This window comes from Rhyacophila brunnea, unplaced genomic scaffold (assembly GCF_057557595.1).
Source record: "Rhyacophila brunnea isolate RB1 unplaced genomic scaffold, BYU_Rbru_1.0 scaffold_7, whole genome shotgun sequence".
NCBI lineage: Eukaryota > Metazoa > Arthropoda > Insecta > Trichoptera > Rhyacophilidae > Rhyacophila > Rhyacophila brunnea.
In genome coordinates, this window is record NW_028233339.1 from 34,937,164 (window position 1) to 34,951,171 (window position 14,008).

At 33.7% G+C, this 14,008-nt stretch overlaps 1 protein-coding gene across 1 annotated transcript; it reads left to right on the forward strand.

Annotated features, from left to right (window-relative positions):
- The first annotated feature begins 477 nt into the window (after window positions 1–477).
- On the forward strand, window positions 478–3,853 carry Idh (isocitrate dehydrogenase [NADP] cytoplasmic). The gene is made up of 2 exons (XM_085958073.1): window positions 478–591; window positions 1,822–3,853. The coding sequence occupies exon 2, from the start codon at window positions 1,828–1,830 to the stop codon at window positions 3,061–3,063; it is 1,236 nt and encodes a 411-aa protein (XP_085814199.1). The 5' UTR covers window positions 478–591; window positions 1,822–1,827; the 3' UTR covers window positions 3,064–3,853.
- Window positions 3,854–14,008: the final 10,155 nt, after the last annotated feature.

The window sequence follows — 14,008 nt, forward strand, 5'->3', positions numbered from 1 at the left end:
CCACGAGACGGAACGATAATTTTACCAATTTCACGAACTAGAACGGCGCTCCGGTGCGCTCTCGTCCATTTCGAGCCCTGATTGAATCGCCATACATACTATTGACATTAAACTAAAAACACTTCGGTAATACCAGGTGCAGTTTTGTTGTCCTTTCAGTCTTAGTTCAGTAAAAAATTCTGACAACGGAAAAAGTATCATCTGATCCGATATTGACAAAAAAGTATCGACACTGGTATTGAAACGGAAGATAAGTCGATGGAAAAATACCGAAATATTTATCAAAAAGAATCCTTACTTTTTAGCATCACTACTTACCTACGTCACGATTCACGAGACGTCAAAAGTATCGTGCGTTTGCCGGTCGTTGCTATCAAATTGAGCCTCATTAATTCATTGTGAGATAGCTAAAACTTGATTTTCAACATTGCGTCGGTAGTGTTTCTTTTTTAACAAACACTAGCGCCGATTTGCCGCACTTGTGAATTGGATACCTTGCCGTATCGACGCGCGGTGTCACATACGGTTACGTTGTGACTTTCACTCTTCAATCTCATATTTTCACCTGGATTTTTCAATTATTAAACTACTGTAAGTAATTTGCACAAATACCATCGAACCAGTAATAACTCTTCCATCATTCATTCAGTTTTTGTTTTAATGGTTAGTTGTAACTACCGTTCTATTTGAATCAATCACACCATTTTTGTAATACAATCCTTTCACAATACATTTACACTACGCATGTACTGACTTGATATTTTTAACATGCTTTTATTATAGTTATCGACATTCAAAATGTAATTGTTTTAAAAATTGTTATATCGTTTGCTTAATTCAATCGGTTTTCAATTTCAATAGTCCACGATTTGCATTCCACTTATTGACCTTTGCCTCCATTGGCATTGTATTCAGCAGACATACATGCCTACAAATATTTCATTTGCTTTTGTAGGTAGTTATTTATTATATACACAGTTGGCAACAGCATTAAAAAAAAAACAAAGTTGTGGCGATGTTTGCACAAAATAACTAAGTATTGACTTTGTATCTATGCTCCTAAGTACTAATGAATGCTTGGAGTATCTGAAGCTGAAGAATAAATGGGGCCTCATAAATAACCCTCATACATATTTCATTCTTTCGGAAATAGACATTGAAAAATTAACTGCCTACATTGCAATAGGTACTCTGTTCTTATTTTTATGGCATTATCCTAATTCAGGGAACCTTTTCATGTCAAAGGTCACAATATTATGTTAACTGTGACCCAAAACGAATAAACATCACTTAGATGCAGTTTGAAATGTACATTCCTCTGTAAAAATCTAACTATTATAACCATGTATGGTGTGAATATGTTGATAAGTCTAAAAACATCAATTTTCCAGGGTAGCTATTTGTACATCTGGCTTTCTGTGGTAAATCAGGGATGTTTTTAAATTTTAGTTTGTTGAGAATTTACAAACATTTTACTAAATTTTAAAAACATAATCTGATTTACCACAGAAAGTCATGCATACAAACGGTTGCCCTGAGAATTTATGTTTTTAGACTTGTCAACATATTCACGACATTAACGGATATTATGTACTAAAAATGAAAATTTGCATTCATTTTCATCCACACTCAATGGCCTATAAGGCGGCAGGTTCCAGGTTCTCCACCCTTGTCGTATTCTGATTATTGTACATTCGCTTTCATGTCATTGACCTATTCTACTAATGGGTCCATTTTAATATTGAGATTTCCTATGCCAGGCAGTGCTCTGGTTATAAGTCAACAGTGCTCACTTACCTATTTTTTTTTTGTTTGTTACAGGTGAAAATGGCTAAGATAAAGGCAGGACCCGTAGTCGACATCCTCGGTGATGAGATGACAAGGATTATCTGGGACCTCATTAAAGACAAATTGATCCTGCCATTCTTAGACATCGAATTGCACACCTATGACCTGGGAATGGAGTACCGAGACAAGACTGACGATCAGGTAACCATTGATTGCGCCAACGCCATCAAGAAGTACAACGTCGGCATCAAATGCGCCACCATTACTCCAGACGAGAAACGAGTGGAGGAATTCAAATTGAAGAAGATGTGGAAGTCACCAAACGGAACCATCCGTAACATTCTAGGCGGCACCGTATTCAGGGAGGCCATCATCTGCAAGAACATCCCGCGCCTCGTGACTGGCTGGGAGAAACCGATCATCATTGGCCGTCATGCTCACGCCGATCAATACAAGGCGACTGATTTTGTCGTCCCCGGAGCTGGAAAACTGGAAATGACATGGACTCCAGCGAGTGGCAGCAATGAAAAGCCCATCAGCTATGTCGTGCACGACTATGCCGGTGCCGGAGTTGCTCTAGCCATGTACAACACTGACGAATCAATAATCGATTTCGCTCATTCCTCATTGAAGTTCGCATTGCATAGGAAATATCCTCTGTATCTGAGCACCAAAAACACCATCTTGAAAAAATATGACGGCAGATTCAAAGACATCTTCCAGGACATCTACGACAGGGAATATAAGTCTCAATACGAGGCAGCCGGTATTTGGTACGAGCACCGGCTGATCGACGACATGGTCGCTTACGCAATGAAGTCGGAAGGAGGATTCGTGTGGGCTTGCAAAAACTACGACGGGGATGTTCAGTCGGATTCGGTCGCCCAGGGCTATGGATCTCTGGGGCTGATGACGTCTGTGCTGATCTGCCCTGATGGCAAGACCGTGGAGGCTGAAGCCGCCCACGGCACAGTTACCCGTCACTTCCGATTCTACCAGCAGGGAAAGGAGACGTCCACCAACCCCATCGCGTCCATTTTCGCGTGGACAAGAGGACTTTTGCACCGAGCCAAATTGGACGACAACATCCCGTTGAACAATTTTGCTGAAGCTCTGGAGGCCGTCTGCATTGAGACCATCGAATCTGGATTCATGACTAAAGACTTGGCCATCTGCATCAAGGGCATGAACAATGTGAAGCCATCCGATTACTTGGAAACGTTTGCCTTTATGGATAAATTGGCTGAAAATTTGAATAAAAAACTATCAGGTTGATTGCCCAATGAATGATTATTTTGGTTTTGGTCAATATTGTTCGGTGGTGTGGTCTCAATGTATTATTTTTTGCTTTTCCTTTTATATATTTGTTATAAAATAACAGTTTTATAAATTATTTTCGTTATATTTTATTGGCAGTCGTGTCTACAGAGCTTTATGAATTATTCATTAAATGAAAAATAAGTTGACATTGTGTCCGTCTATCTATATGAAAACCCTTTTATCGAGCCTCTTGTGAAATCATAGAGAAACTTTTTCGTTTCTCACCAATGATTGCATTTTATTCTCATGAAGGTCAAATGATATGAAGAATAATTAATATTAACTTACCCTTTTATAATCAATTATTAAGAAATATAATATATTGTGGCAAATATATCTGCTTATAATATAATTATTAATGCATGGCCTTTGCCACTGAGCCTATTATCAGTTTGTGATAATATAAAAATAAAATAACCATTTCTTATGATTTCTTTAAGAGGCGTAGCTTTTTGTATGTTTTTTATTTTACGCTGAATGATTTTTGCATTAAATATATTGTTATTCCAGAGACCTAGTAAAGTTTTTATATCTTTTATAAGTATTACTATGTAATTAGAATAATAATAAAGTAGGTGTCTATATAAAATGCCTTATATTTTAAAGTCTTTATCAAGGTATATTTTCACCAAATTGTAAAGCTTCAAATTGGTGTAATTATTGTCCAACAATTTTATAATGAACTGAAGTTTTCTTTTAGATCGACCCAAATATTAAATAAAGTATTTTTTTATTATTTATATCAGTTTATGTGATTTTATTGTAATCCCTCAATAGTTATTTTTAAGTGCTTGGTAAGAAGAAGCTAATGAATAAAATTAATTGGATTACAGGTAACTTCCAAATACCGCAACCGGATAAGTTCCTGAAGAGTTGTTTATGAGGTGAATTTGCGACTACATAATTTAATCATTTCAACACAAAAGAAGCACAATATCTCAATAATTAATACACAGTATTTGAATTTTGTTTCATCAGTATTTTACTGATACAAATCACTTAACATAAAAATATTATATTTATCTTTTTAAAAATAGATATTTTTCAAAAAAAAAGACAACATGCACTCTTATTCGACCAGCCTCAGAATCGAAGTTGCAACCTATGCCACGGTTGCATTGATAACTGCTCTATCCACTGAATCTCGAATGACTTGTCAAAGGCTTGCAACATGAATTGCTCTTTCCAAGGGCACTCCATTCACTTTGCAGGTTCTGTCATCTATAGGGGATTATATTATGTACTCATGTATTTTATCTTTTTGATATTCAAGTTTAAGCCGTATTTTTTGTTGCAGGCTCTCACGCCTTATTATTAATGAGTATTTGCTATATTCTGTACTGATATTAAGATTATCTTACTTTAAGGCTGAGGTGCGTTCTTGGAAAGTTGGCTGTTACATAAAATGCTGTAATGGTGTGATTTTACTTATGCGATGATCGCACAACTTAAATCATTGCCATTAAATTTGAACATTCAATTCGGTTGCAATCATTGCATAAGTAAAATCACACCCATTATAAAATAACAAACCTAATTTAACTAAACGGCGTTGACATGATAGAAATCGCAACGGTTCTAAAATAACTTAAGTTGCTCTGAAGCATTGTCACCTCCGAAAGGAGGGGGCGTAGGTTGCGCTGGACCCCCCCGTGATGATGTAAGGTCAAGGTTGATCGTCTGCTGGCTTCTTCTTTCAGGGACATGCGTGTTTGATTGACAATACGGAATTACGGCGAAAACGGGGCGTTTTTTATTTGATAAAATACAGTTACAGTACAGCGCATAAAACAAATGAAACTTCTAAGGGCTGGGGTCGTCTCCGAAAATCAAAGTAGGTAATAATACATCAAATAATTCACAATTCTATCACTGAAAAATGACAAAAAGACAGCCTTCGCACACTCTGGCATAAATGTACCTGGCTTGTAGGTACCTTGGGTCGCAATATCTCATCATCCTAGATCATCCTGCACGCCTTGAAGAAATACATGTACCTATCCGCTATGCAATCATCGCATAAGCGAAATCACTACTAATTATAATGAATCATTTATTTCTACACAATTTCTAAGATTTCGATAGGATCGGTTCCAATTTGAGATAAAAATTGAAAACTCAGTTTTTGATTGAAATTGCATTTAATTTACTAGTTTCCATTACAAAAATAAATGCATTCTTTGGAATCATTTTCAAGTGGAATATTTATTCGTTTGAATTTCCATTTCCATTATTTATTTGAGCATTTCTTATGTTTATACAATAATATAATATTTTTATGAGAACAATATTTTCTCCAATGTCAAAAATGTATCGTAAATCAAAATTGATGGCATAATTATTAAAAAAAGATCATTAATTATTAAGAGCGCCCACGGTGGTCGCGCGGCATAAGCGTTGGACTATCATGCCGTGGGTCCCAGGTTCGAATCCTGGGTCTGGCAAGTACACATATTGTTTTTCAAAATGTGTGTGAGTCAGGGTATGGACCTAATAGGTTGAGCAAGTGGCTGACATCCATTTCTCGTAAAAAAAAATCTGTTAATACAAACCTCTACTCTGTGGAGGCCCATATGATCCTATTCGGATCGGACATGGTCGGAAAAAAAAAAAATTATAGTGAAATAAAAATGTAGACAAAATCTACCGACAAATTTGCTTGCTGAGATGTATACGTGACTTCCGTATCTGCGATTAGTAAATCAAAAATCTGGGTAATAGATCACATAACATTAGGAAAATGAAAGTGTTCAATACAAAAATAATATGTCAAGTTTGGTATAAACAGGTTTTCCATCCGGATATCTTGTCATCTGGATATCATCGAAAGGTACCTACCTACATATCCAAATTTTGATCAAAAAATCTTTAGAAAATTCATGCATATCACAGCATAGGAGGCTGTCTCTGAAAATAAAAAATTCTAAATTTGGGAGGTAACTAAATATAATGACATCTATGAAGTCTATAATATTATATTATAATAATATCTACCAATGGCATGTGGTTCATAGATGCTGTGGATGTGGCGTATACCTAAATTATTTCATGATATTATATTTATAAGTTAATATTTCTGTAACAATATGCAATCACACACCTCTCATTAAATTGTTTTTGTAGGCTGTAGCCAGGGGGATGAAAGTTCCATACAGCGAACGTGACCACCTAATAATCAGTTTTCAGAATAGATGGTAGCACGGTCACACACGAAGTCGCATGATACAAGGCCATTTCAATGACCAATCAGAGCTCACCCATGGTCCAGCCAATCAACATTCTAGCTTTCGATCAGTCTTTTCAAATTTCATGTCAATTCTACATGATATTTTCAAAACAAAAGCAGTCGTCCAAGTGTCAGAATAATATTGCTGTTCGGCGTTTTTAAACCATATTGATAAAAGGTTTTGCAATCCGAAAGCTGATAAAATAAGTTAATGGGTAAGTCTACTTTTATTATATTATGTTTATAGGTATATACAATTGTATGCCCCTTGAAATTTCTTTGCAGCGTGGTATCGAAATAATGATAGTACCTTCCTATTGTAATTTTCACGTTTGCAAATCTACCAAGGCAAACATAAAAAATAGGTAGGTATATAAAGAAGATTATGTTTGAGTAAATTACGTACCTACCTATATAAAATGTCTATATTATATTTGCGCATTCTTACAAAAGTGTAAATGGCGACCATTGTCATTTTATATTTTGAGATTAAATAGATTTTAAAATTATTGTTTCAGAATCTCCATCAATATGTTGTTGATCGTCAAGCGATGAAAATTTATAAAGAAATCTTCAAGCTACACAATATATGAAATAATTAATGAAGTCATCAATCTGACAGGAAGTGCTGACAAATAATTTCCATGGTGGGAGTGCATTACTATTATTATTATTACATAATTATGTCCTCATAAATTTATATTGTTACTCATAATTTGTCAATATGATTATCATTGCAATAAAGTGTACCTATCTGAATTGAAATATCGACTTTCATTCATTTTTCTCACAATTTCGTTTTTATAATTATAAATACTTTTTTGGGTTCGGATCTATGGTTCTGTCATAGCCAAAACTTCTAGTCACGCCAATAGATGGTGCCAATTATAGGGGGCATCTTCTTGTATGGAACTTACGAATCTATATATATATATACGTCTGTTATCTATGGCTGTAGCTGTAATAAATTTGAAGTATTTTTTTTGTTTTCTTTTAATGTTTGCCTTGAAAAATCAAATAACGTTCTATTTTTTTTAATAAAAATGTAAGTACCTATTATTGATAAACTAGCTGAGCCAGCTGGCGATCACCAGTCTGTCTCGCTAGGTCTTGCAGACGGCTTGGCTGTGTTGGATATTAATATAATTGTGTAGTATGCATAGACGGCGCCATAGTTTTCCCTTCGGGATGTATTTTCATTCACCTCACAGTTTGACATTTCGCCGATTTGCAAGTCGTCACTGCCAATATAAATTTGGGCTCATATGCGTAGTCTATTCTGGAGTCTGGCCTTCACAATATCGTCTGACACCACCTCAGGCTGATAGGCCTAGCCTGGCAATCGCCAATTGCAACCACTTACATTTTAATAGAATATAATATGTTTATATATTGCACTTTTTCATTCATACTTATTTGTTTTTGTTGAACTAAGAATACTATTACACATGTTGTTGGTTAGTTTTTTATAATTCATTAAACCCTGCCTAACCAAACAATAGTAGTTAAAAATATTATTCTATCTATTAATTATCCAAAATGATGTATGTTTTAATGGCATAATTTTAAATATTTTATAGACAGATGCGTATTATGGCTTGGTACCACTACTGTTGCTACCACTGATATTTTAATAGAATATTATGTGAAGGTATATAAATGTTAAGTTAAATCACGTGCCGCCATTCGAATATAAAGCAATATACAGGAGGACCTCGACTTTTGCTCATAATTGGTTCCTGAAAGTGTGTGCGAATGTTAAATGTTCGAATGTAGAGGGAAGTAAAAAAAATATTTGAATTGTGTGTATTTTAAAATATTTATTTATCAAGTAAATATAAGATGTTTAAGAGGCGTTTAAGAGACATGTTTAAGTGAGATTTGCAGGTGTTTCCCTTAAAAAGTTATCAAGAGTTAACTGTTTGCCACTCTTCTTTTTCTTATTTTAAATAAAACATTTTAAAATGGTTAATTATTAACTTTACAATATTGCTTAACTGCTGCCACGACATGTAAAGTTAACCAATCTTTAAATATTAACGCAATAACCCAGGCTTTTTTATTTGATTACCAAATGACTGGAAGCAATTTTTTATCTTTCCCTTTCAATGCTCTGGGATTTTCTGGTTGATAAATTAACATAGGCATCAATTTTAAATCACCAGCTAAGTTTCCACTAAGAAGCAATGTCAATCGATTTTTAGAAGGTTTATGCCCAGGGGCAACTGATTCTTCCTTAGATAAGAATGTACGACTAGGCATTTTTTTCCAAAATAAACCTGTCTCATCTACATTAAATATTTGGCTAGAGGAATATTCTCCATCTTTAATAATTTTGGATAATAAGGAAATAAATTCTTTTGCAGCATCTTTATCCGCATCAGCCGATTCTCCAGTGAATTTAATATAAACCAACCGTTACTTGCTTGAAAAATCGTGTTAGAATCTTCTTTTAATCTAGCCTTCCAATCTTTACTTACTTACCTACCAAAAGTATATTATAAATACAATTGAGGCGCCGCGCGCCAAAGGAGCTCAAGCATCATTTAATAAAAGTGCTACAAAATGGCCGACAAGTTTTCAGTGATTTTATTTTTTAAATTTTAAACGTGTATGTTGAAATGGACAATTATTTTCTAAGCAAAGCAAATTTAAAAAAATCAAAGTATTATTTGCAATAATATTTAATGAAAAATATCTACTGGATTCCAAAAAAAATGGTGTTTGAGCCTCTTTGGCATATAGAAAAATGAAAAAAGGTGGCACTTGATACTTTTTTTTGTTGCATAAGCTTCTGTGGCATTAACATTTTCAAACTCAAATAATGGCGTTAATTTAAAAAAATAAATCATTTAAAAAAAATGTTTTAATGTAAGGGTTTGGATAGCAATAAAAAAACTATTTGATATAAACAAATTTTATTATGCCAAATAAACACTGAAAAAATGGTCAAATTTGTTATGATTGTTACATGAGTTTGTTTGGCATAAAATTTGCCTTATAATATTAAATACGTTTTTGCCATTACAGCAATGATTTCAAAGCCTTTGGATTGTTTTTTTTTGTAATAACCGTCTATATACCCAATATTATTAATAATACTAAATCAAATCGTTACTCTAAACTGGCCAAAATAACAAAATCATTATTCAAATTTAACACCATCATTTTTTCTCAAGGATTCGGGTGATTTTTTAAATACTTTTTTTAGTGTATATCAATCGTATGCATGCATGCGTATTCATGGAAGTAAAAGTTTAGTGGACATAATTACTAAAATGACGTTAATAACCATATTTCAAAAGTAATCTAAAATATTTTAAACAACAGCGTATGTGAATAAAAAACGGATAAAACATGTTAAACTTACCGCGATTTTGCTCATTTACAGGTTTAACACACATTGAAACTATTTTTCTAATCCTTCTTGAGCTCATTTTTAGTTTTTTTCACTGTTGAGAACGCATATTCAATAAGACAAATCTGACAGCTGTTTTGGTCTCGCGCTCTCCATAGTATAATGGCGGATAAGCTTCTGTGGCGTGCCGACATAACGACCAAAACAATTATGCCACAGAAAATAAATCTCTATTGTAAAATATCTATAATTATTTGAGCGATAAGACTTTGTGGCATGATACATATCGATTTATAGAAAAAACCTACATTCAAATGTCAAAAATCGTAAAGTTGGCGCTTGAGCTCCTTTGGCACTCGGCGCCTCAATTATATCATATAAGTACCTATATTATTTATATATAGTTTTGTATTGTAGTATTCAAAATGAATTAAATAACACCATTTATCTATATAGGAAGGTACATTTATTTATAAACTCCGGATATTACAGTAGCCAAATGTTTTTTGTGCACACAATAATAATAGAAAAAACCTACACAATAAACTGACATAATTTCTATACAAAATCATTACCATCTGGTTACGTCTTTTGTCTTTTTTATGAAATACAGTCTCCAAAATACCACCACCAAAATACAACGGATTTGTAATTGATTTATTTCAAAACACTACATTTTAGTTATTGATTTTTTAATTATATTTAGGACATTTTGGTAGGTACTGCGTACTTTATATATAAAGATCAATATTATCCTAAACGAATTAAATAATATCTGCATTTATCTATATACCTCGGTAAAAACATTTATTTTTTAAATTAAAGTAAGTAGGTATTGCTATCTTTGTATTTTCAATAATACCTACTTACAATAAGTTTTAATTCAATTAGTCCACTGTCCGCACGCAAAATTATGTGTAGGAGAACATTTGATTCGTTTTTTTATACTTACATTTAAGAGAACATTTTTCATATAATATCTATATTTTTTATTCAAATGATTTATATTTATTTATTCAAATGATTTATATTATAATAATCTGATTAAAACATTTGAAACCATTGTGTGTTAATAACGTAAGTGTGCACACAATGGTATAAGCTATAATACCCCCGAGCCGATTGAAGTGGCTAGATACCTGGGTCACTTATACAATAAGGAAGGTCTTTTATATAACACTATTCTTATACATAATTAAGTCAGCCATAGATACCTTTTGCAAACCTATGATCAGTAAAGACATCAGCAGTAACATAGTAGTGCGTCATATTATGTTAAAAGCCATATCCACCCGCAAGACTAAACCTACAAAACCACCGATTTGGGATCCAAGAATAATCGTGGACTACCTCAAGAAAACAACACCACTAGTATACAACCTATATGAAGTTTCACGCAGAACAGGTATATTATTATTACTCGCATCAGGACGACGGGTTCATGACCTTACCCTACTCAGTGTAGCGGATAATGGCCTAGTCGATAATGGCGACCATATAATTCTATGGCCAGTGTTTAGTTCCAAGCCAGACACATCAAGGCACCGCCAATCTGGATGGAAGTTAAACGTTTCCAGTTGCCAAAACATCAATCCAGTATTTTGGCTACGAAAACTTATCTGCGTTTCCAATGAGAGAAGAGAAGAGGGTGGTAATATTCCAGCATTATTTATCTCGTCAAGAGGCCCCCCAAAACCTGCGACTCGAGCAGTCATCGGAAATTGGGTGAAGTCAGTACTCGCCGATGCAGGGGTACAGGAATCACCAGGCAGTACTCGATCAGCAGTCGCCTCTCTAAATTGGTTAGAGAATTACCCCATAGATGACATCCTGCAGAGAGGTAATTGGCGCCAAGAAGCTACTTTTAAAACATTTTACCAGAGACCGATAGACACACAGACTTCTACAGCGGGGGAACAAAATATGTTGACCTCTCTGTTCAGCCTGATGCACTGAGCCTAAAAGCAAGGAATATATTATAGGTAGGTACCTAATTCTCATGTTAGGTTTCATCCACCTGTCTTGCAGGATCTATCTTGCTTTACCAAGTGATAACAAACAGATATCTCAAGGGACTTCAGAGTCAATAGCGAATAATGAAAGGAGTTTTACCTACCATTAAAACTCTTATTATTCTTGTTGACTCTGAAGTCCAGAGATCACCTACCTGGTTTCCTTGAGACATATCAAATTGAATGAGCAGAGACAAAGGACGCTTCAAATAGAAGCGTCAGTCCTGCCAGCCTGCTAAACAAGATGAGCAACCAGAGAGATAAATAATCGAGAAGAAAAGGGGGTAAAAAGGGGCCAGCACAGGAGAACACAAGGCGAAAATACAATCAACATCTCAAGTGACTTCAGAGTCAACAAGAATATTAAGAGTTTTAATTATAGGTAAAACTCCTTTCATTATTGTATAAATTTAATTTGTATGGAATCGCAAAAACTAACTACTTATTGGTATGCATTGCATAAAATAAAGCAGCATTTAATATTTTTTAAAGTTTAATAATATTATAATCTACACACTACAAAGGTAGGTAGGTAACTACCTATTAAGTTATTTTGATAAAAACTACTATACTCTCAACTTTACTCATCTTTAAATTCATAATAATTGAGGACCTTGTAAGAAGAACCACTTAACCCTCAAAATCTTGTTCTGAGATATTCAGTGTTAAACATTTCGAAACATTTTCTTTCTATTATAGGATATGTTTACATATGTATGCTTTTGATATAATATTTTGACATTATTCAGCTACTTACGTAATAATTTTTTTTTTCTTTCATTATCTTAGTAAAGAAAATATAGCCTTGTAAATGACCCAAGGTCTTAAGTTGTTATTCCACACAGCAGGGTACAAATTATAGAAATGTGTTTTTTTAAATAGATAGTGGAACAAAATGATAAATTATGTATAGGAAATGGTAATAAATTTAACTAAAAAGTGTTTTAAAGAATAATTATATTTAATCGGACTTAAAAAAACATAAGTTACACATTAAAAAGTATTTATTCGTTTTTGAGAACACAGAAAGTTGTATACAGAGGAATGTTGTCTATTTTTCCCGGATTTTGTAGCATTACATTTCTTTATTAGTTCTATTGTATCAATAAGTGCCAAAAGAGCAGTATCTTGGACATTTTTATTACCAATGCTCCAAATATTATCAAAAAACTCTTTTTGAACTACACATCCAATTTCATCCGAGCACTGTTTTGGACAGCACTTTTGAACACAAACAAAAGATTTTCCATTAACTTTTTTCCCAGTACTTGCTGTAATGTTACACCAGAATTCCTTTTTTACTTAGCTACTTCCTTCTTCCAATTTTCTTTACACTTTTTACGTTACACTCCAAGATTTTTTGACACGACATTGTCACTATCAGATGCATCCAAGATTGTTTCATTTTGTGTACGATTGCCACTCTGAATGATCATTATGTGAATAATTAATCATAATTACATGTCTTGCTATCTTCTACTACTTCTTGATATTATATGATGTCTGTTTATGGTTAAAAAACGAAAATATATGGTAAAATAACAATTACAACAAATGTATCTGACAGGTAAAAGTGAGGTTATGATACCACTTAAATGGCCGCAAAATCTTAGATGGAAGAACAACTTGTGAGGTGTCCCAACTTAAATCAATATAACGAGCTCTATTGACCAAATACAGAAATAATTTTTTGAGAGCTAATAGCCAGGTTATAAACCTTGCTAAATACAACGAGAACCGAAAAACCACTTAAGGTGATTTAAGTGGTTCTTCTTTCAAGGTATTCAATTACAGGGCTCGAAATGGACCGGAGCGCCGTTCCGGTTCATAAAATCCCCAAAATTATCGCTCCGTCTCGTAAAAAATAGGTAATTTATCTGTTTGAGCTAGATAAGCCATATAAGAAAAAAATCTAACACTTATTTTTATAAAATGCATATAAAATTAGATATTTAGATATTTTCGTAAAATTATCAAGCGCTCCGGTTCGTAAAATTTTCCATTTCGAGCGCTGAATAATTATATTATTAAAAAATATATTTAATATGTTGTGTCGACTCCTCTCTCATGTTTGATATAAATCTACACGTAAATAACATAATACATTCTCAAAATCAATGGAAAAAAATATGGTACCAATATAATGTTTATCACGATTGTCAAAAAACGACTTTTTTTACTCGTTCGTTAGTAGCTGAGTAGCACAGTGTGTCCGCAAGCTTTTCATTTGTCATTTGAATGAAGCGATAATATGTCCTAAAATGTAGCAGTGTTGCAAAATAGTTGCTGGTTTTTGTTTTATTG